Source organism: Lynx rufus, unplaced genomic scaffold (assembly GCF_022079265.1).
Source record: "Lynx rufus isolate CCGP_SWC_20201006 ecotype Redwood Valley unplaced genomic scaffold, mLynRuf1.p SCAF_27, whole genome shotgun sequence".
Lineage (NCBI taxonomy): Eukaryota > Metazoa > Chordata > Mammalia > Carnivora > Felidae > Lynx > Lynx rufus.
In genome coordinates this window covers 326,224-348,799 of record NW_025814842.1, presented here as the reverse complement: position 1 = coordinate 348,799, position 22,576 = coordinate 326,224, and the positions used below count along the sequence as shown (strand labels likewise).

General features: G+C 65.2%; 1 protein-coding gene across 3 annotated transcripts; it reads left to right on the top strand.

Annotated features, from left to right (window-relative positions):
- Positions 1-2,032: 2,032 nt before the first annotated feature.
- PDGFA (platelet derived growth factor subunit A) lies at positions 2,033-22,164 on the top strand. 3 transcript variants are annotated; one of them, XM_047089525.1, is made up of 6 exons: positions 2,033-2,104; positions 5,124-5,220; positions 9,907-10,011; positions 12,096-12,283; positions 18,987-19,113; positions 19,520-21,034. In XM_047089525.1, the coding sequence occupies exons 1-6, from the start codon at positions 2,033-2,035 to the stop codon at positions 19,573-19,575; spliced, it is 645 nt and encodes a 214-aa protein (XP_046945481.1). In that variant the 3' UTR covers positions 19,576-21,034. The 3 variants fall into 3 exon arrangements, with proteins under 3 accessions (XP_046945481.1, XP_046945479.1, XP_046945480.1); XM_047089523.1 differs by lacking the exons at positions 2,033-2,104; positions 19,520-21,034 and adding exons at positions 3,448-3,679; positions 21,389-22,164; XM_047089524.1 differs by lacking the exon at positions 2,033-2,104 and adding an exon at positions 3,448-3,679.
- Positions 22,165-22,576: the final 412 nt, after the last annotated feature.

Below are 22,576 nucleotides of genomic sequence, written 5' to 3'. Positions count from 1 at the left end.
ATATTTGCAATGAACCGTGTGAACCGCCTAATAGCGGCTGGAAGGGAAACTCGATCCGGGGCAGAAAGAAGCACGTGACCACGCCTGATCCGCAAGGAGCGCGGACCCGGCGCACCGGGCAGGTGCAGCAGCCCCCCACGCGCCTGGCCTCCGGACTTTCGGCTCCCTGTCCGGGGTGAGCCCCCGAAGCCCACCTGCTCACCCAGTGCCCCTCCCCTCTCCGCGGGCCGAAAGGGAGACGCTTGGGACCTGAGTGGGCGGGGCGCCGCGCGGCACGGGCCGGGGAGGAGGGAGCGCGTCGCGTGGGTTCTCACCCAAGTTGCTGACCTCTTGGTCAAGTCAGTTGTATCTCTACGTCGCATTCTTGGAAGCCGGGCCCCTGGCTCTGTTTCTGCCAGTTTTTTCGGGGGTGGGGGAGGGCGGGGCCCGTGGGGCTGGGGTCGTAGCCCCGCCCCGGCTGGAACGCGCGGCGTGCCCCGAATCTCCCCCAGAGGCGCCGGTGGCACGGTTTTTGCCGCCCTCCCGCAGCGGCTGTTGTCTGGTCGCTATGACGACTCGCTGAGGTTTTTATTTTTAATAGCCGCCGGCGATTATAGGGACGCCTGCGCCGCGCCCCCAAAAGCCCTCCAGTCCGGGGGCGGGATGCACCCCGGCCTCGCCCTTGCTTTCCGCCCTGGGGCTGGCCTGCAACTCCTATCGAAAGCGCCCCCTTGGCCGCCATGCTGGCCGCAAACTCCAGCTGGGCACCCCTGAAGTGCCGCCAGGGAGGGGCGCGGAGGGAGGCACCCACCTCAGCCCCCCCGCACAGGCGGCGGAGTTCCTCCTCCATTCCCGCGCCCACGACCGGACCCAGCCCTTTAGCCCCGAGGGACTGTCCTCGGGCCCCTCTGCCGGAGAGGAATCCCAGGCTCCAGCGGACGTGATGCAGTCAGTCCGGGAGGCGCGTAGGCGATGGCTCAGACCCGGTCCAGGCTGAGTCCTTGGGGGTGCCTGTTCGGCTGCCCTCCCCAAGCCTGCCAGTGGTCCCCCTCTCGGAGCCATCGAAGGTTCCAGCTGGACGGACAAGGACTGGCCCTCACGTGCTTCTAAACGTTTCCAAGTTTTCCCTGGTTCTACCTCGGGCTTTCTCCATCCTGACCACCTGGAGAGCGGGGTTGGTGGCGGGGTCCCTGCGAGGGGCTGCCGCCAGGGGAAGGCAGGGGCACCGGGGAGGCTGCAGGTGTGTGAAGGCACGTGGAAGGGCGCTGGTAGACCCGGGCCCTCGGGGAAGGGCAGGAGAGGTCCTGCCTCCACCCTCCTCACCCTCACCCCGAGGTATGTGGGGGGAAGGCGAGCGCCCCCCGAAGCGCCTTCCCGACTTGGCCTTTGAAATGCCGGAGCCCGCCGTTCGATGAAAGACCGCCCGCAGGCTTCGCCTTTACTGCCTTTGTCTGGCGGGAGGGCGGCCGAGGCGGGGCGCGGGCCTAATCCACAGGATGGGGCAGATGGGGGCGGAGGCCTGGGGCGGGCGGAATTCCAGGCGGCCGCCCACCCACCCACCCACCCATCGGGGAGTCCCCTAACCCTCAGGGGGCCTCGCCGTCTAGCGTTGGGGTGGCGAGGCCCGCCTTCCCTCCTAGGCCGGGTTCCAGGCTCGGCTGCCCCCTCGAGAGACCAGCCGGGGGGCCGATCCCACCTGGTGTAGGCGCGCGGAACCTGCCCAGCTCGGGCGCACCTGCCCTTCCGCGGCAGGGGAACGGTGCAGCCCGCTCAGGCCTGGGCCTCCCGCGCGCCGGTCCCGGCATCGCGCTCTGTGCCGCGCCTCGGCCGGAGGTGGCGCTCTGTACGCCCAGCGGATCCCGGCGTGGGAGGCTCAGACTCCGGGGGTTCCTCCCCGAGCGGATCCTTTCTCCTCCTTCCCTTCCGCCCCCTCGAGTTCCCGGCTCAGGCCGCAGCCCAGCCTTCCACGAGGGAGTGGGGACGCGGGGTCCCAGGGTGGGGACCAGGCACGCTGCAGCCCCCTCCTCCGACCTGGGCGCTCTCCCGTCTCGGAATGCGGGTGGAGGTTCCTCATTCAGGCGCCCCAGGCATCGGATTCTGGGCGGGGGCGCGTGGCAGCCGCCAGGTGAGTGCCCCAGACGCGCCCCTAAACCCGCCCCACCTCTCACCAGAGACTCACTCCCCCTCCTTTTATGGAGACGGGGAGGCAGGGGCCCTGGATCCTAGCGGTGGAAAGAGGCCCGAGCGCCGGGGCGGGGGGCCGGAGGCGGGGGCCGGCTCGCTTTTGCCCTTTTCGGCGTAGCAGCTCTGGGCGCTGCCCTCCGCCGCCGCTGGGGCCGAGGGAGGAGAGCCGACGACGGCGGCTCTTCCGCGGCGGCCTCCTCCCCTCCCCGTCCGGTGCCGCAGGATTGCAGCTGGCACTGGAGGGTGGGCAAGCTCCGGGGAGGGGCGCGCGGGGAGCCCCCCGCCGGGCGAGCGGAGCCCGGCGGCTGTGCTCGGAGCCGGGCGCGGGGCTTTGATGGATTTTACTGCCTGCGTGAGCGCCGGCGTGTGCTCACTGCGGCGGCGGCGGCGGCGGCCGGGCCCTGCCCGGCCCGTGCGGCCCCCGCGCGCTTCCGAGGTGCGGGTCCGGGGCCCGGAATCCGGGGGAGGCGAGGGGGAGGGGGCGGGGGAGGGGCGCGGCGGCGGCGGCGCTATAACCCCCCTCCCCGCCGCCGGCCGGCTCCACACGCGCGCCTTGCGGAGCCCGCACAACTCCGGCGAGCCGGGCCTGCCGGCGCCTCCTCCTCGTCCTCCTCCTCTCCCGGCGGCGGCGGCGGCGGCGGCGGCGGCGGCGGCGGCTGCTCCAGCTCGGCCCTGCGCCCGCCCTCCTCAGGCCGGCGCGGCGAGGCCCCGGGCGGGCGGGCGGCGGCTGCCAGGCGGCGCGGCCGCGGGCGCTGCCGGGCTCGGGCCGGCGGAGGGCGGAGCGCGGCGCCAGAGCCGAGGGCACGCCGCGGAGGGGCGCACGCAGGCCTCCGGGCCGCGCCGTGCTGGGCCGCGCCGTGCCCGGCCGGGCGGCGGCTGCAGGAGGAGGGCCGGAGGCGAGCGCGGGGCCGGCGGTGGGCGCGCAGGGCCGCCCGCAGCCCGCAGGGAGAGCGCGAGCCCGCGGCCGGGGCCCGGCCGGGCGTCCAGACAGGTGATGGGTGGTGCGGCGGCGGCGGCTCCAGCCTCGCTCCGGGGTCCCTCTCGGGGCTGATGCCCGCAAATATGCAGAATTACCGGCCGGGTCGCTCCTAAAGCCAGCGCCGGGGAGCGAGCGCGGCGGCGGCCAGCACCGGGAACGCACCAAGGAAGAGGCCCAGCCCCCGCCCTCCGCCCCTTCCGTCCCCACCCCCTACCCGGCGGCCCAGGAGGCTCCCGGCGCGGCGGGCGCGGCGAGCGCGCACTCCCTGCTCCTCCTCCTCGCTGGCGCTGCCCGCCTCTCCGCACTCGCTGCTCGCGCCGGGCGCGCTCCGCCGGCTGCCTGCTCTCCGCGCCACCCTCCTCCGGGCCGCGCTCCCTGAGGGATGGTACTGAATTTCGCCGCCACAGGAGCCCGGCTGGAGCGCCCGCCCCGCGGCCTCGCCTCCCCGCCGAGCCGCCAGCGCCTCGGGACGCGATGAGGACCTGGGCTTGCCTGCTGCTCTTCGGCTGCGGATACCTCGCCCATGCCCTGGCCGAGGTGGGTGCCACCCCCGCGCCCCGTCCCCTCTCCGACTCCCCCGGCGCACGCCTCCTGCAGCCGCCCGCGGGCCGGGGCGCCTTGGGCTCTGGGGCTTTGCGGAGCGCATTTTGATTTCTGCTAGGGTGGTCGATTTTTTGATTTTCCCAACTGGGTTTTATTTTCTGCCAAGCCGAAGTGTGTCTGGTGAGTTTCCAGCGTGTTGCGTCGCTCTGCCGTGGAGGGGACGGAGTGGCGCGGGGTGGACGAGTGGGGAGAAACTTCGGGGGGCGCGGGCCCCTCTCCGGAAGGGGAGCCCGGGGGGCGGCGGACAATGCAGTATCGGGGTGCGGGGAGCGCGGAAGGGGGTGTGTGTGACCTGGCGGAGCCAGCGGCGGATAAACAGGGGCGGCTGCTGCGGCAGTCCCCGTCAGGCAGGGTGGGCAGCAGGGGGGGGGGGCGGGTTACAGCCCCCCCCCCCTCCCGCCCACCCCCCGGTCCCTGTCCCTGAGCCTAGCCCTGGCGGCTGGGCCGGCGCAGTCCCGCCAGCCCGGGGCCTGCTTACAGGTGGCTGAGTGAGGCGAGCCGGGGCCGGGCCAGGCGCCCGCGCCCTCCCACCGCCGGCGTCCCCACCCCCCCCAATGTCGAATCCCGAATCCCCGGGAGCTCTCCTGTGATGAATGACTTTCTGCAGCCCCCGTCGTGGGAACTTGGTGCTTGAGACCCCTTCCCCACCCCCCCCTCCCCAGCAGCGACCCCCAACTCCCTTTAAAAATCTGGAGGAGGGGGGAGCCCGCGAGGCGGGGGTGGTCTGGGCAGGGACCGCGAGCTGCGAGAGGTGGAGATTTAACCCTCCCATTGCCAGGCAGCCTCTCCCAGCCGGCGGCTGGATTTGGGGCGTCTTGGGCGGCGCTAGGGCCGCGGCCGGGCCGTAGCGGGTGGGGCGCGCGTGTGAACGAGTGAATGCGCGCGCGCGTGTTTTTGCGACGGAGACCCTCGACCCCGCAGGTTCGGCCGGGGATTCCGGGGTGTGAAATTTAAGCCGCTGGCAGGATTAAAGTGTTAAGGCTGCCGTGACTTTCGTCGCCGATCCGTGACGCATTTCAACTTGATCTTTCTGGATGTCGATTTCACTATTAAATCAGAAACTCCTCGGGCTCTCCGCTGCCCCTAGACCTACTGTAACTGACACCCGGGGCGGAGGGTCCGCAGTGCCGGGCTTTTGTTTGAAAATTTAAAGGTGGGAGGGCTTTCTTTCTGCAAAGGTGGACCTGGATGGGAGCCGAGCATTTGGGGTCTCACCCAGCCCCACCCCTGGCCTCGGACTCCAGGGCCCCGAGGGTAGGGGCCGGGCAGCCTTCGAGCAGGAGGGGGCGCGAGGTGGGGGGGGGGCGGGCCCGGGGAGGGGGGGCGCAGGGCGCGAGCCGCCCGGCCGCTGGCGCTGACCGTGTGGGTCTGTTTGCAGGAAGCCGAGATCCCCCACGAGGTGATTGAGAGGCTGGCGCACAGTCAGATCCACAGCATCCGGGACCTCCAGCGACTCCTGGAGATAGACTCCGTAGGTAAATCGCGCCCCTTCCCTCGGCGCGCGGGGTGGGTGTGCGGGGGGTATGCGCCCCGCGCCGCCTCCCGCGCTCGGGCCGGGCCGGGCGCCGCTCAGGAACGAACCGAAAGGTCAGAATCCAATCCCGGGCCATAAAAGCCCAGGCGGATGAGTCAGGAGTTTCTCTTCCAATCCCCACTTTCTCTCCGGAGGCGGCCGCGATTTGCTCGCTTGCCCGGGGATTGTTTTTGCATTTAAGGAAAATGCCGTGTGTGTCACTGAAAGTTCAGCCGCGTAGGGGGCGCCGTCGCCCGGGCCAGGTGTGCGGGCCCCGGGCCTGCCCTCCGGCCGGAGGAGCGGCAGAGCGGGCCGGGGCCTGGGCGCGGAGCCCTGGCCGTGCTCCCCGCGGGCAGGCGTGTGCTGGAGGAGCTGCCCCCTTGTCTTCGCGGGGAACTGGTGCCCCGCTCCTGTGGTGGTGGGGGGGGGGGGGCGGCGGGGCCTTTGTGGTTTCCGGAGACCCGTGCCTTTCTCTTCTCACGGGCCAATAAAAAGGCACGTCTTGGACACATCTGGTGTTTGGGGACTATTTTGGGGCTCACCCCCAGGCCCTGGAGCCTAGCCACTCCGGTTTATCTGTAAATGGAGAGTTTTGAAGATCTTTAGCGTCAGCTGCAGAATTGGAGGGGACTGGCGCGCACAGGTCCCCTGGGGGACCCAGGTTGTCGTCGGTGGTGTTTGTTGGTGGCTGCACTGCGGTGTGAACTGAGGGAGCCCTTTTCTAGAGGACCGGGATTCTGACCCACATGTCCGTGGTGTCCTGCTCGAAATTTGTGTTTGGTGGGGGAAACGAGGCATGTGGAGGGTCAGCTACAGAAATACATCTGTCAGAGGACATCTGTTAGCGTCCGGTTGAAAAGAGGCCCAGGATGGACTTGTCAGACGGAGCCACGGCGAGTGGTGGAGGTCGGTGGAAAGATTCAGTGAAGATTTCTCTCTCCCTGCAGACTACCCTGAAAGAGGGGGGCCGAGGGGGAATTAAGTAAAATCACATGGTCTAGTCATTTGGAAATTTGTACCTAATTATGGTGGTGGAGAGGCCTGAACTATTCTCATTTCATGCCAAGACCATTTTCTAGCAAGGCCCATGGTTTCTGTAGTTTCGTGACCCAGGAAGTCCTTTGGCTGATCCTTATCAGGAAGGGGGTAGAATTTCACTTGGAGATCAGAGTTGGGCCGGGGGGGGGGGGATTTTGGTCTGGTTCCTTGATGTGTAACCCTGGGGAGAAGGATTTGGCTTTGGTTAGCTGAGGAGAAGCCTGCATTCTGCTGGGCCCTGGCGGATTTGTGCGAGTGGGGAGACCGCTTCCCTGAGAAGGTTCACGGCCTTTTTTTTTTTCAGCTTTCGGGAACGAGGCCTGTGAAGGGCTGGGCCTCCCTGTGGGACGGCTTTGGGACGCCACCGGGAAATGGGCCATTCGCTTTCTGTTGGGACCATTCTTATTCTGGTCTCTGCAGCCCCGCCCCCAACCCCCACCCATTAACACTTTCTGCATTCGCAGCTGGGTGGGTTATGCTGATGGCATTCCTGACCTGGGGGCTCTTGGGCCCGGGGTTCTCTGGGAGGGTCCAAACTGGAGAAGCAGGATGCACCGGCCAGTTCCCTGGGCTGGTCTCAAATTGCCCCCTTCCCAAAAGCCCCGGGCCCTCCTCCTCGTCCTGCACCCCCACCCCTGTCTGCCGCACGGTTTGGGGTCTGGCTGGGATCCTGGGTTAGGACTCATCCTGCTGGGGATGCCGGGGTGAGAACGGAGCCGGGCTTCTGGGATCTTACGTGCTCGCCAGGAGCGGGCCTAGGAGGCCCTTTGTGACCCAGCCTCGGGTTTGGGGGGCTCTGCATCCAGGTCTGGCCCCTTTCGCGGGGATGTGGAAGCCGGGAACCACGGCAGTGCGTGGCCTCTGGCCTCAGCGTAGGGGCTGCTGCCGGCTGCTTCCGGAGCTTGTTTTGGGGTCTTTGCCCCCCAACACCTGTTCCCGCCCAAAGGGATGAGTTGAAACAGATCTTGCTGTGGGGGAAGGTTGTAAACAGCCGAGGGGTCAGTTGTCTGTGGCGTGAGCTGCCCTCCAGGCCCTGGAGCCTGTCTGGGATCCCTGAGGAAGGAGCTGGGGTGTGGAGAAACCTTCATCCCTCTTGGTAACTCAAGGGTGGGGCGCCCCCGACCCCCCCACCCCGGGTCGGAGAGGTCGGGGTGTGAAGGGGATTCGGCCCCAGGGGCAGGAAAGGCTTTTTCTTCCAGGCTGACTCCTCCCTCCTGGCATGGGCGGGGCTTTGGGGGGGACCTGTGGGATCCCAGGTCCTTCCCCGTGGGCCGGTGGGTGTATCCCCATTTTACAGATGAAGCCTGTCCCCGTCGGATTCCCACCCCAGGGGCGATGGGAACCGCCCTGAGTCTGAGCGCGCTGCCGGAGGGCGAATGGAGTTGGGGCGTCGCTGACTCTCCACGTGGGGCGTTTGGGTGGAGGGACCAGTGTGTGGTCTCTGAGTTCAGGATGAGAAAGAGCCACTGAGCAGGACAGCGGGGGTGCTTTGTTATCCCAGCAGCCGGGGTTGGGGGGGGGTGGTCACTGAGTGACCGATGCATAAACATCCCCGTCCTGGGCCATTAATGCTGCTCTAGGACCGAAGGCTGGAGGGGGCTCGTCCCCATCCCGAGCTGTCACTCGGACGTTTGTGCATGAGACACAAAAGGGAAACCCACTTGATTAAGTGTCCTGAGAGCCGTTTTAGGGCATCGTTCAGGCGGGGCCTTCTCCCCCAAGTCGCTGCCGGGCCGTTTCTCAGGCGGCATCATCAGAAGGCCGCTCCCCCGTGAGCGTGGATGGGCGCGCAGTGCGCGGCCACCCATCTGGATCCGCGGGCAACGGAGGGCGTGTTTGGCCAGGAGCTGTTTCTACCCCGCCTCTTGTCTTGAAAGCAATCTGCGGGTTCAGGTTTCAGCGCCGATGATAAGCTGGCAGGGCCCTTGTCTTCTCTGTTTATTCAGGCGAGAGGCCCGGACGGGGCTCCCGGGTCCTCCTGTGGCCACGCCCCTACCCAGCGTTCGCGTCTTGGGCCTCAGTTTCCTCAGATGTCAGGAAGTGGAGGCGGCCCCTGCGGACACGTCAGGACTGAGTCTCCAGGAAAGCGATAGGTGACCCCTGGCTTTAGTAAGTCTCGGAAGCTGGTGGCCCGCGTGCCGCGACGCTTGTCCCTGGAAGCTGACCGCGGGCCAGCTGCTCTTTGGTGTGGGGACGGCAAGATGGCCGCCACCGGGACGTGACTCATAAGTGTCACTTTTTTGCGAAAAGACGCCTCTTGTAACAGTTGGTTGATGGGAAATTCTTACTGCATGAATAGTTGTGTTCTGATCTTATTTCGGGTCTCAAAAAAATTAGTGGCAGTGGAACATTGAGTCATTTTAAGTGAAAAGTTGGGTTTTTCCCAGACTTCAGTTTTCTGAGAACGTATCTTCTGCTGATTGCACCTTTCGCCTGGTATTTGGTTTTCATTTTAAGAGAGTGGAGCTTTCAGATTTGTGGGTTTGTAGACAGTCCCTGAGGCCTTGGTGGTCCGGGCGCCCAGGAGGGGGCCTCCGGTTTGGGCTGGTGGCCGGGACACCACGGAAGAAGGGGTCTGCCGGAGCCCCGGTCTGTTGGAGCTCCTCAGACCCGGGGCCCCTGCTCATCTACGGGGTGGGGGGGGGGAGGCCGAGGCTGGAGGGGGATGTGGAAGGAGACCCCCTTCCCCCCGTGGCTGGGTCTGGGGTCAAGGCAGGGAGGCCAGGTGCGACCCACAGCAGTCATCCGGGCACAGGCAGCGTCGCGGGGCCTGGTCGGTGTGAGTGGCAGGTGGCAGGACTGTGTGTCCCTCCTACCCCACCTGGGGCTCCCCTAGGCTGCCCAGGGGCACTGGGGTGGGAGAGGGCCGTGGCGTGTGTCCTGGGGCTGTCGCGGGCCTGGGGGATGAGGGTCCGGCTCTGATCTTAGCGCTGGGACCACTGCTCTGAGGCCGAGGGCAGCAAGCACGCCTTTCTTCCTGCCAGCCGGCCTCTCGGCCGCGCACTGGGGTTCTCTGCGTGCGTTTCTTGTGGACTCAGAGTGGGCCGGGCGGGGTCCAGCTGTCGGTCCGGTGGGGCCTGGCTTCCCGTGCCCCTCAAAGCTTGGGGTGCTTCATCGAGAGTCGGTTCGGTGAGCAAGAGGGAGACACACACACACACACACACACACACACACACACACACACACACACCCCGGGAAAGTCACAGCGTGCTGGTCTTTCTGACACCTTTTCCCGGAGGTGGGCCTGGGGAAAGGGGGCTGTGAGCAGGGGGCCTGGGTCTTCTGGACAAGGAAGGCCTTCCCTGCTCTGGCCCTCACTTGGGGAGGCGCCCCAGGGGAGACCACACGTGGCCCCTTTACCCCAAGTCCATAGCTTTGCTTCAAGGTACGGCCAGGGCACAGCCCGGGCCCTTCCTTGTATGCTTCGCAGAGGTTGGGGGGCCGAGCTTTGGCAGTCAGGACTCGCATCCTCTGCGCCTGTGGGAGTGGCGGGTCTCCCAGGGGACCCTGTCTGTCTGGGGGAGGCAGGTAGGAAGCATTGCTGGACAGGCCCCCGGGCGCCACGCAGACGGGGGACCCGCCGGTCACCATTTCCTCTTTCTCCCTGCAGGGCCCGAGGGCGCTCTGGAGGCGAGTCTGAGAGCCCACGGGGGCCACTCCTCCAAGCATGCGCCCGAGAAGCGGCCCGTGCCCATTCGGAGGAAGAGAAGCATTGGTGAGCCCCGGGCCTGCCGGGTGGCGGGGGGGGGGGGGGCGCCGGGCTGGGGGGCTCACCCCCACCGTGCCTTCAGGACCACCACCCCCGCCCTCCTCCGTGAAACAAAGGCCCGGCCTGCGCAGGGGCCCCAGCGACTTCAGCTCCAGCCGCCCGCCGTCTCCGGAGGCCTCCCTCCTCTGCCGGGGGCGTCTCCCTGCCCTGGCCCGTCTGCTGCCTGCTACAGCCTGGCCTGGGCCAAGAGTTTCCAGGAGAGGAGAGCCATCATAAATTCCTTAAGTGCCCGGTCTTGTTGGGGCCTGTTCTGGAGGAGGCCTCGCTGGAAAACGTGGTCGTGTTTCATTTCCAGTCTGTGGCGCGGCGCGCTGGAGGGCTCCTGGGTTCGGGTGGCGTGTCTGTCCTGTCGCCTAGCAGGGCATCCCCGTGTCTGCTGGCCCCTGAGGAAGGACTGGCCGTTGTGTGGGGGGGGGTGGGGGGGCGGGGCGGGGGCGTGGGGGCTCTGGGTCGGCTGCGACACAGCCTCGGCCCGCGCTTTCTTGCGCTGGGACCCGGGCTCCGGGGTTGGAGTCGATGCCACCTGGGGGTTCGTTCCTGCCACTTTCCCTTAGTGCCTGGTTGTGACCACGCACCGCTGCTCTCTGCTGTGTGCCATTGGGCAGCACCTGCCTTCCCTGAGCCTTAGATTTCCTCCCAGGAGGTAGATTTCCTAGCTTCTGTCATTGAGCGCAGCGTGTGGGTGATGATTCCTCGCGAAGGCAGCGGACGTTTACCGTTTGACTGTAGGGCTCAGGTTCTCCAGACCAGTGTCAGAGGCCTGTCCTATTCCAGACCAGGAGCCCTGGACACAAGGCCTCTCTCCCCAGCTCCACCCTCGGCCCCACCTGGACGGGTTCCCCAGACCCCTCCCAGGTGGTGGGCACTGGGCTGGGAGCTGAGACACCGCCCCCCACCCCCACCCCCAGCACCCAGGCTTCCCTGTAGGCGGGGCTGTTCTTGGAGGCCCAGTGCCCCCCCCCCTCCAGGTGCTCCCTGAGCACCTCAGGGGATTCAAGTACCCCGAGTCTCCCTAGGCTCTGGGGGGGGGGTCTCACCTTAGTGGCAGATGGGCAGGAGAGAGGCTGGCACCCCTCCCTGGCTTCACCCGCATCTCAAGCTTGTCTGCAGAAGACAAGGCCCTGCCTCATGCCAGCTGGCCACGGGGGTCAGGTCGAGCCCTCTGCGCCCAGGAGCGGCTCCCTCCAGATCTGGGCTCGGGGGTCCCTGCTTTACCCTGGAGGCAGCAGCTCCCGTGGGCAGCACCAGAGCCTGGCGGGGCTCTCCAGGCACACGGTGGGGGGCCGGGGCCGGGGCCAGCGCCACGGCTGGATGCTGCCAGAGGGTGGCATGAGCACTGGGGTCCCCGGGTGGATTCCTCATCGGGCGGGCATGCCCCGGCGCCCCCTGAACTTCGGGGCTTCGGGGTGGACGGGCTGGCCTGTGCCGAGGAGCGCAGAGGAGGTAGCACCAGCTTCTCCTCGGAGGCCGGCGGGGTGGTCTCCTGGTGGCCCTTGCTGAGCAGACCTGTGGCTGGTGGGCTGGGGAGGCAGGGCCGTGTCCCTTCGTGGGGCAGGGCCTGGCCTTGTGGGGGTGGCAGCCTCAGCTTCCCTGTTCCACCCATTTTCCACCGGCCCTGGGAGCGCCCTAACCGTCGATGGAGACACTCCCCTTTCAGCATCGGTTCCCACGCCCGCCCCCTCTGCGGGCCACCTGGGGCTTCCCTGGCCTCTGGGCTCCCTGTGTCTTGTGGTCCCCTTTGCCAGCAAGGCCTTTCTCCTGGGGGGTCCCCGCCTGGCCCTCGCTTCTGCTCACTCACCTTGATCCCGCTCAGATGCACCTGTCCGGGTCCGGGGTGTCTCTCCCCCTTTGCTGGGCCCGGGAGCCGTGGGATGTTTTCTGCTTGGGAGAGGCCGCGGCCGGGTGGGGGCGCACCAGCCCGAGCTGGGCTCCCGGTTGCCCCTCCAGGGCCGCGCGGGTCACGGGGTGGCCTGGGTGCTGGTGGGAGCCGGGGCGTGGCCTCCACATTCACCGTGGCTCTTCCCCTGCAGAGGAAGCCATCCCCGCGGTCTGCAAGACCAGAACGGTCATTTACGAGATACCTCGGAGTCAGGTCGACCCCACGTCTGCCAACTTCCTGATCTGGCCCCCGTGCGTGGAGGTGAAGCGCTGCGCGGGCTGCTGCAACACCAGCAGCGTCAAGTGCCAGCCTTCCCGCGTCCACCACCGGAGCGTCAAGGTGAGCCCCGGGGGCGCCCTGCGGCCGGGGACCTGCTCGAGTCCCGAGGCCGCGCCTGTTCCCTTGGCCACACTGCTAGGCTCTGGGTGCAGAGCGGGGGTGGGCAGAGCCGGGACTGGGGCATGGTCGGCTGCCAGGGGGTGGGGGGGGGGTGGGGGCGTGTCTGGCTCCCTTCCCCCCCCAACTGCACACGGCCTCCCCCGCGAGGTGGCCACGGGGAAGGGCCATGAGGAAAGCAGCCTCAGGACACGTTGCTCGTGCACTGCCTGGTGTCCCCTCCGAGCCCCGTGCCACGGGGTGCGTGTGTGTCCGTGGAGTCCTTCTCCGAAGGGCCCTCCCGGGGTTGCCTCGCTCTCCGGGGCCGCAAGGCCAACCCCTCCCCTCGTTCTCGGGAGCCGTGCTCTGCCCGGAGACCTCCAGGATCGGCGCTGGGCTCACTGTCCCAGGCAGGGTGCCGGCCGTGGTGACCTCGAGGCAGAACCGGGGGAGGTGTCTCTTCGGGTCACTCTGGCCTGCCAGATGGGGGTCTGTTTGGGGGGCCAGTGGCCGGAAGGTTCTGCTGGGGCGTGGGTCTGCTTCCCTCGGGCCTCATTTGCTGCATCTGTGAGATGAGTCTGTCTGGGGCTGTGCGGGACCCAGGCGAGTCCCGGGTGGTCCCTGTCTACGGGAGGGGGCTGCCTTCCTGGGAAGCTGGCTCTGGCCTGGCGGGTTACTTGTCCCGGGTGACCCTGGAGTGTGGACTTGGGCAGCGGGCACTGCCCGGCTGGCTGGGCCTCCAAGAGGCAGGCGGGTCCCTTTTCCCCGGATTGCACACTTCCTCTTTGGGGGCGTCAGAGGCCATTCCTTGATGGGAGGTATTTTAGATCTTTTCTGTGGGCTCCCAGGCCAGGCCCCGGGCACTTTCTTGGTCAGGCCCCACTTGTTCATCACTTGGGAAGGCACGTCAGACCTTAATTGGGGCTGTGGTCCTCGAGCACCTGGGGCCTTGAGTGAGCCGGTTCCACGGCTTGCTGCACTGCGATCCCCAAGGCGGACGCTCCCCTGCAGCGGGGCTCGCAGGGCGCCGGCCCGGGATGCTGACTCTTGTCTCCACGGGGCTCTCGGGCCTGACCCCCGACGGGGCCCCCAGCCGGGTGCCGAGCCCAGCACGGCACCCTTGTCGAAGGGGGACACAGAGGCCAGAGGGGACAGGACCTGTGCATTCTGCTCCCTCAGATCTCGGTGTCCTCACCTGTGCCATGTTGCGAGGGGGCCCTGAGCCCCAAGAATCCAGGTGCTGAGATCTTTCCTTCCTGGGCGTGGGGATGGATGGTGGTGCTCTCTCTCTTTTTTTTTTTTTTTTCAACGTTTGTTTATTTTTGGGACAGAGAGAGAGACAGAGCATGAACGGGGGAGGGGCAGAGAGAGAGGGAGACACAGAATCGGAAACAGGCTCCAGGCTCCGAGCCGTCAGCCCAGAGCCTGATGCGGGGCTCGAACTCCCGGACCGCGAGATCGTGACCTGGCTGAAGTCGGACGCTTGACCGACTGCGCCACCCAGGCGCCCCATTTTTTTTTTTTTAATTTCTTTTTTTTTGACATTTAGTTTTGAGAAACAGGGTGAGACAGAGCATGATCAGGGGAGGGGCAGAGAGAGAGGGAGACACAGGATCCGAAGCAGGCTCCCGGCTCCGAGCTGCCGGCACAGAGCCCGACGCGGGACTCGAACCCGCGCACCGCGACATCATGACCCGAGCTGAAGTCGGTCGCTCGACCGCTGAGCCACCGGGGTGCCCCATGGTGCGCTTGATGGGACAGCCCCACGCGTGGGCGCTGGGGCTGCCTTTCGGTGCCCAGTCGGGCTCTCGCAGATACAGAGGTGCGGGAATGAAGTGGGCTCCTGCCTCCCATGGGGTAAGGACTGCAGAGCGTCTGGTCCTGGGACGGGCAGGGATGCCCTCTCCCTGGCCCACCTGAGTGGGTGGGTGGGGGTCCAGACGCTCCGGCGGGGCCTCCAGCACAGTGTGTGTCGGTGGGGGGGGGGGGGGGGTGCGGCCCATGTCTGCCTTGGGCACAGGCCCAAAGGGCTGGGCAGAGTGGCACTGGGCCAGGGCTCCCCCTACGGGCCTTCATCTGCTCTGATGGGGTCGCGGTCCACCCAAGGGGACAGAGGGGCTAGTCCTGCAGCTGGAGCTCAGTGGCCCGGTTCCATGTCCCGCGTCCTGCTCCTCTCAGACCCCTTCCTCCTTCCCCTCTCCCCGCCTCCCCATCACAGGGTTGGCAGGGAAACATCCGGCCCCAGACACTGGGGGTTTTGGCCGAGAAGGGACAAAAGGTCAGTGGGAACAGGAGGTCCATTGTGGAGGCCAGCCTGGCCCCCACGCCTGCCCGGCGAGCTGTCCCTGGTCCGTGGGGTTTGAGGCAGAGCTCGTGGCCCTGGGCTCTGCAGAGTCCCGGGCTGAGCGTCTGTGAGGGGCGCTGGGGGCCAGCAGGGGACCGTGTTGCCGGGCAGGTGGGAGGTCCTGCCCCGGGCTGGCACGTGCCTGGTTTTCCGGTTTATGGCCTTTTGATCACAGTTGAAGGTCACAGACTGGAGAAGGGAAGGGAAGGCCGGGAGTGGCCACCTCCTTGAAGCCCAGGCGGTGAGTTGTCCAGTGTGCCCAGCTGAAGGCTGCCAGGGGTCCCCAGGCCCTGAGCGTCAGCACTCGCTGGCGTTGGAGGGTGGCTCTCTTCTGTGACTGCCATAGAGGGTGGCCTGAGGGTTCTTGTGTGACCCCAGCTCGACCGTGGTTTCAGGTGCGGGCCTTCACTCTCTGGGGCTGTGGCCTCGTCCGTTCTCCGGGACCTGCCCTTGGTGGGGGACTGGACCCCATGCTCCCCCGCGGGCCCCCCTGGGCTTGCTAGGGACGGCTGCCATCAGACCTCAGGGAGAGGTGAGCACGTGGTCCTGGGGGCCGCGTCCCTGCATCAGCTTGCCGTGGTCAGCGTTTGGGGTCTGCTCTTGGGGGCACCAAGCATGCTCTCTGACTGGTATCCCGGAGGGACGAGCCCTTCCTCTACTCCCCAGTGAGGGCTGACCCCAGACCCTGCAGGCATCTGACCCTGTCCCCCACACCCAGGCCTCGTGGGCCAGGAGAAGGTGGTGTAGACAGCACGGCCCCGGACTCTGGTGGTGTCGTGCTGGTTGGGCCGGCTACGGGGTGGCCTTGGGAGTTGGGGGCTCCCGTGTTCTTCAGGTAGCCCGCGGGCTTACAGCTGAGTTGGTCGCTCCGTTAAGTCTCCAGAGGCCAGGACCCAGCTCTGTGGCCACGTCCAGAGCAGCTGGTGTGGCTTTGCATTGCTAGACCTCCGGCTTCCGGAAGGGGGTCTGAGCGTGTTCGCTGGGGTGCCCCGGACAGGCCTCTGCGCCTCGGATGGAGTGGGGGGTCCAGTTCAGGGGCCTTGGGGAGAGATGAGCGGCTCTAGCGGCGAGGGTCTCCCGTGAAGGGATTCCGAGCCCCTCCCCACGGCGAGCAGGGCTCCAGGCTCCCGCCCCCTGCCTGCCTGGGGAGAGCCCTAGACGTGGCCTCAGGAAGCCAGTGCCCCTGGGCTGTGCTGGCCTTTCCAGCCGGCGGGGGGACGAGGGCTCCACACCACCTGCCTGCTGAGCCCGGTCAGAGCATGTGCCGTGACCCTGAGGCTCAGTCCCGTGGAGTGGACGTGGAGGACGCAGAGGGACACCAGGAGTCCCGTGTCTGGAACAGCCGGGCTCTGGAGTCCTCATGCCCAGCGGGACAGGTTTCCCCCACTTAGAAAGTCCCTCGCTTAAGGGATGAGCTCAGGGCCTCTGCGGTTTCCAAGTCCAGGCCTCCTTCCAGCGAAAGGAGACGCCCAGGTTCCCTGTCTGCAAACGGACCCTAGCTGTGCCCTCACGGGGTAGCTGTGAGCGGGGGTCCAGTAAATGCTGGTGTTTGTCCTCGGCGGTGCCCCGCCCTGGACTCTGGGGGCGGGGGCGCGGAGCTTCAGGTCACTGCTGAGCGTCCTTCGTCTGGAAGGGGTCGTGGCATCACCGGGTGACGTGTTTGGGTGGATTTGCCCCACGAGTGAGCCGGTGTGGGGCGGTTCATGGCGGGCCGACTTGCAGTGGGAAAGCTGAGTGTCCTGTTTATCAGGTGCAGCTCAGGCCCCCAGGAGACAGACAGAAGGGGAAGGGAGGGAGGGGTGGGGCACGGCACCCCGTTTGGGTTCCTGGATGGGTCTGGGGGCCTCAGCCCCCATGAGGGTCCCGAGGACATAGCCGTCTCGTTCTGGGGATTGGGTAGCATGGAGGCCGCTTTTGAGAATTTAATACTGACAGTGTGCTCTTGGGGGGAAAAATGCAGCCATTTCCTGGCCAGACAGAGGTGGTGGAACGGCCCGGAATCCTCACATACCCAGAAGCAGGTGCAATCATAAATCACTGTTTGCTTTTCTTTGATAAAGACGGGCCCGTCTGAGGAGAAAGTGGGTTCCCAGACCGCAGTGGCTGGGGTTGTGAGTGCTTTGCCAAGGGACCACGGTGGGTGGATTCGTGGAGTGCCCACCCTCCCCGTGGTGGCCGGTCTGTCGTGTGGAGAGAACAAGCCTGCCCCCCCCCCCGCCGCGTCTGCCCCCCCCAGGGGACGTAATAGGTGAGGCGCTTGCTGAATAGAGGCTGTGCAAGCAGGGGGGCCAGGCTGGGGTCCCTGCGAGGTGGACCCTCCCGGTGCCCTAAGGGCTGGGGGCCGCTTGTGGGAAGGCACAGGGGGCCGCTCGCTCCGGAAGGTGCCCGTTGCAAGTCCCAGTGCTTTTATGCGTGCAAAGTCCTGGGGGCTGTGACGCTTGTGCCCAAGAGCCCCATGTCCAAGGATCTCTCCGTCTCCCTGCCTCCCTCCCTCTCTCTCTCTCCCTCCCTCCCTGCCTCCCGTGTGGTCCTGGCTCCCAGAACAGCCCGTGGAGCTAACCGTGCCCTGTGGCTGTGGTTGGTCATGCCCCCAGCCCCTTTCTCTTTCTGTTGTCTACTTAGGAGGCTTCCCAGGCCTGGCCCCAGACCTGGCCTGGCTCCCACCCCACCTGTGAGCCCACACCTGGCCGTCCACATTCACACCTGAGGCTGCACACCTCTTCCCGCGCTCGCGGGGCACCCAGCCCCCTTTGCGCTGCGGGTTAACCATTAATGCAGCCCCGCGGCCACAGGTCTGGACAAGCCAGGGGCCAGCTGACCTGTGGGGTGGGCTGTCCCACTTGCCTGGGGTCCTCTGGCTTCTGGACTCTAGGCCTCTGCAAAGGAGCCATCCCTCCCGCCTCCCCCCCGCCCCCCCCCCCACCACCACGCCGTCCCTCCTGCCTCCTCCCCTCCTGACTGTCCCCAGGCTGGGGGTTTCTGCTGTCAGTCCTGCCTGGGTGGACCCTGCTCCCTTTCTGCCTCAGTTTCCCCAGGCCAACAGAGAGCGGGATAGAACGGACACCCCTGAGGGCCGTTGCCAGGACCTGAGACCGCAGCCCCAGTGTTGGTGCAGATGGAATGTGTGTCCTGTGCCCGGGTCCGCAGGGTTCAGGGCTGGCGGGAAGGTGGCCCTCCTGCCCCTGCTGGGGATTGAGCTCAGGCAGTTGGTGGGGGGAGCCCGTTGGGGCTGCAGAGAGGGGCGGGGAGGATTGTTTCTCACGTTATCTATTTCCCCCGTGCCCTGGGATGAAGCGAGGCCACCTTGACCCTGCTCGCTGTGTGTACGAAGTGCCCTCTGATGCCAGCTGCATGCGTGTGTGTGTGTGTGTAAGCAGTTTCTGTTTCTAGGACAGGGCTCGTGCGTGTGTGTGTGCTACGAGTGCGCGTGTGTGTCCACGTGGAGGGCGGAGCTGTGTTCCCATGACAGAAGGGGCCCGTGGGGACTTGGTCACTTGGCTGCCCGGACTTGTGCCCCACGGGCTGGACCGTCAGGCCTGCTGCGCTGTGGTTCCGTGCCGAGGGTTTGGGCCGACACGGCCTGTGGATGGAGCAGGCGCTGGCTCAGTTCTAGACCCTTCCGGGAGGGCCCTGGGTCCCTGCCCATGTTTCCGGGAAGCCTGGCTTTCTCCAGTCCCAGGGCGGCTGCGGGTGGGGGGGGGGGGGCATGAGAAGGCCTCAAGGCTGGGACTGAGGCCGTGGGGTGGCCGTGGGGTGGGCAGTGTGGCCTGGAGCCCGTGGCGTCCTGATCTGCCGTCCAAAGCAGAGCAGAATCCACGTCCAAACCTGACAGCCTTCCTGTGGGCCCTTAGGGCTGTGCTCGCTTCGCTCCTCCTGGGGCTTTGGCGGGATGGGCAGAGGGGACAGCGACCCCCCCCAAGCCCCGTGCAGCAGGCCGGCTCCTCGGCCGTGGGCTTTTCCCCTTGAATAAGCAAGCTTGCGTTTGGAAACTGGCCACTGCCGCGGATGCCCTTAAGACCTGGAAGCGAACCCCTTCCCTGCCCTGTGTCCCTCAGAGCTCCTACCTCAAGGGCCACCTGCACGCCTTCGGGCTGGCACGAATGAGCCTTTGGCTTCCGAGTGAAGTGGACCAGACCACAGATGCCGAGGGCTCCTTTTCCGCCAGCACTCCTGCCTCTTCCGCCAGGAAGGAGGTCAGAGGGTGGAGTTCAGAGGTCGCCCTCCCGGCCCGCCCCGGGCGGGGCCGGGCACATCCCCCCTCCCCCAGTGACTCGTGTGTGGGGCGCGGCCCAGGCGCTCACGGCGGCGGGGTTGTCTCGGCAGGTGGCCAAGGTGGAGTACATCAGGAAGAAGCCAAAGTTAAAGGAGGTACAGGTGCGGCTGGAGGAGCATCTGGAGTGCACGTGCACGGCCACCGGCCCGACCCCGGACCACCGGGAGGAGGAGACGGGTAGGCGCTGCCTCTGGCGTGGGGCCTGGTGCCGCGGCCGACCGGGGACCTGCTGGGGGACACCGCTGCCCGCAGGCGTCGCCGGAGTGCGAAGGGGCAGACGCTCGACGTCCCCACCCCGCGGGGGGTTGGGGGCCGTGTGGCCGAGAAAGGCCCTGCCCCCCGGGAGGTGGGTGCTGGGTGTGCCGGGGGACCTGGCGGCCTCCCCCGTCCCGGGCAGACTTTGCCCGGAAGCGGCGTGGCGTTGGGACCCGCCGTGTCAGGCTGGCTCAGGGCACCAGGAAGTGTCTCTGTGCCAGAGCTAATCGAGCTTTCTTCCAGAAAGACAAACACCTGAGGTATTTATTGCTGCAGCTTTGCAGCCCTCCCTCAGGCCCGCTCACCCTCCCTGCCCTTCTGTTAACAGGAAGGCGTAGGGAGTCAGGTAAAAAACGGAAAAGGAAAAGGTTAAAGCCCACCTAACGCAGCCAACCAGGTAGGAGCTGCCCGTGGCTACACTGTGGTCTTGCGGGTGGAGGTGTGCTGGCTGGTCACACGGCGAATCCCTCCCGCGGGGGCCTGGTGGGCTGCGGGTCTGCTCGCCCCCGTCCCCGGCTCCCCCCTCCTGCCGCACACGGAGCCTGATCCTCGGCTCCCTTCTGCTCTGGAGCCCCTGCTCTGGCTTTGGCCTCTTCCGCTGATTGGGGAGGCCGCAGCATCACGTGACTCGAGTGATTTGGGTTCCTGAACAGCCCTGGGGTGGCTCCGACGTTCGTTAGCTGGGATCAGCACGTCCGGCAGGTTACCCGCCCCATTTGACAGATGAGAAATTGAGGCTTACGGGATTGTAGGTTGGGGTGGTCAGAGACTGAGTAGGTCCTGCCTGAAAGCGTTTCATAAACGTACGGGGCTGTTGGCTACCGTGTTGGAAATTGTGTGTGGCTGCTAGTAACCACACCGAAAACAGGGCTGAGATAAGACAGGCATTTAAGAGTAGGCGTGGCCTTCTCCGGGTATCATCGGGAAGGACCCCCTTCCGTTTGGGACTGGTGGTGTGTGTCCTCAGAGTTGCTTCGTGGTTCGGTATGGCTGCTGAAGCTCCGGAAATCACATCTACGCCCCAGGCGGGAAGAGTAAGGTGGGGAGAGGGGCAGAAAAACCCTCTCGGAGAAGCGCCCCCTGGGGACTGGTGCTCTCACACCCTGGCTGTCCTCCGGCTGCCGGGGGCCCGGGAAGTGTAGTCTTGTAGAGAGGTGTACCGTTTCCCAGAGGAAGATGGGGTTTGAGCAGGCACAGCCCTCGCGGAGGCCGTTTCCAGCCTTTCTGCTCCTTGTTGGTGGCCTGTCTGCTCTGGAGAACCCCCCCCCCCCCCGCGTGGGGGAGCCCGTCGCGTCCACAACAGGTGGCTGTGGGAGAAATTCTTAGAGGTGGTGTCCGAGAGCCCACGCTCTGGTGCAGTGAGCGCAGAGAGCTTCCAGGTCAGGAGTGCCGGGGCCCGAGGGTCGGGGCCATTCGGTAGAATCCTCTGGGGAGGAAAGGTCCACGTGGGGGTTCCTGAAGCAGCCTCAGAACGACTGCCTGGCTGAGGCTTTTGCTTTCCCCAGGGGTGCGGTTCCACGCCTCCCTGCGCATCCGGTCGGCACACTGCTGGCTGGGCTCGGCCTGCATGGGCCAGCCGATGACAGGACCCCGAGTGAGAGGCCGGGGGTGTCCCTGCCACCCCAGGCCCTGCTAGCGTGTGGGCGGTAAAGGTGTCGAGATGAGCGGCGAGCAGGTAACACGGGTAGGGAAGAGTGGCTGTTAGCTCAGAGCTCAGTGTAGTTTCTGCCTGGACACGGAGACCCTGCCCGTGTGCCTGGTGGTGTCCATCTTCAGGGTGGTCTCATGGCCCAGGATGGCTGCCAGAGCTCCAGAAATCACGTGAAGCCCTAGGTCGGAGGAAAAAGGCAAAAAAAAAAAAAAAAAAAAAAAAAAAAAAAACAAACCCAGCGAAACAAAAACACAACTTTCTGGGCCTCAGTTCCCCTCATCTGTGCAATGGGAGAATGGGGGCTTGCTCTAAGGAATGTTCTGTGAGATCCCAAGAGTCTAACCCCAGTCCTGGTCAGGATGTTACGGAAAGGGTAATGAGGTACATCTGATTTGAAAAATTCCACCGAACCCTCGAATCCCGAGACTCGTCGCGGTGGTGCGTGAGTGCGTACCCTCGCTCAGGTTCATCGTTCCGCGGCGGTCCCCACCCACGAGCGCGCTCGGTCCCCCCCTCAGCGTCTGCCTGTGTCCTCTCTCCCTGCAGATGTGAGGTGAGAATGAGCCAGTGGCCCTTCTCCGGGACACGGATGTACATGGCGTGTTACATTCCTGAACCTACTATGTGCGGTGCTTACTGCCAGTGTGTGGTCTTTGTCCTCCGTGAAAAACTGTCTCCACGCGCACTCTGGAGAACAAAGAGACAGTATACGTTTGTTCAGTGCGACATCAAAGCAAGTATTGTAGCGCTCGGTGAAACAATAGGAAGCCTCCTCGTCAAACAAAAAAGACAGAGAGCGAGCAAACAACCACGAAACATGACAAACAAAACTGACTCACGCAAATATCTACACAGTTGTCGGAATGGAGGGACGCCCCGTGGGCCGGACGTGTCGCGCCTCGGTGGACTGGATTTCTGTTCAGGGTGGTCACAGGTGCTTCTGCCGGGGACACAGCGCCTGCTTTCCGGAGGACTCCGGGCGGGTGCCGAGGGCCCTGCGGGGCACGCGGGAGCCAGGAGTGTCTCAGAACCGCCACGGGACTTAGAAACACATCTCCTTGCCGTAGTGTTTAAGTCTATACAGAAACCTTCCCGAGAGCCTTAAGTGGATTTTTTTTTACACCATAAAGTGATTATTAAGCTTTCCTTTTTACTCTTTGGCTAGTGTTTTTGTTTTTGTTTTTGTTTTGTTTTTTTAAATGATCTCTTGGATGGCATTGACACCTATAACACCAGGCTGCTGTAAGTCAGGACAGTGGGACGGTATTTCTCCTCGCAGGATGCAAACAAACGAGATGTATTAAAATAAAATGGTATACCCACCTATGCATCATTTCCTAAATGTTTCTGGCTTTACGTGTTTCTCCCCGGCCCCATTTCCTCTTACTTTTTAATTTAAGCCATTTCGAGACAACAGTTGCGTGAACCAATCGAGTCCGTCCCGGCCTGCCGATCCCGGGCTCCCCGCCCTGGCCGCCACCAGGTCGCCCCTGTGCCAGTGTCTGGACAGAATCTAAATTCTTTATTTTTGGGAAGATGTTACGCTTTACATGTATTCAACGGAAATGTGTGTGTGTGTTGTGTTTTTGTTTTGTAAAGGTGAAGTTTGTATTTTTATCTAATATTACCACTTTTATATACCTGAGAGCCTGCTATGTTTTTTTTTTTTTTTTTTTTTTTGAACCAAAAGGAAAAAGAAAAACTCACCAACAAAACCCATACACGGGAAAAGTG

What these genes read in the sequence shown, in the direction of transcription:
- PDGFA (XM_047089525.1), top strand. Translation starts at nt 2,033, where the DNA reads ATGCGGGTGGAGGTTCCTCATTCAGGCGCCCCAGGCATCGGATTCTGG. An exon ending in CCTGGAGATAGACTCCGTAG is followed by an intron (nt 5,221 to 9,906) that starts GTAAATCGCGCC and finishes TTCTCCCTGCAG; the next exon opens with GGCCCGAGGGCGCTCTGGAG. An exon ending in CCACCGGGAGGAGGAGACGG is followed by an intron (nt 19,114 to 19,519) that starts GTAGGCGCTGCC and finishes TTCTGTTAACAG; the next exon opens with GAAGGCGTAGGGAGTCAGGT.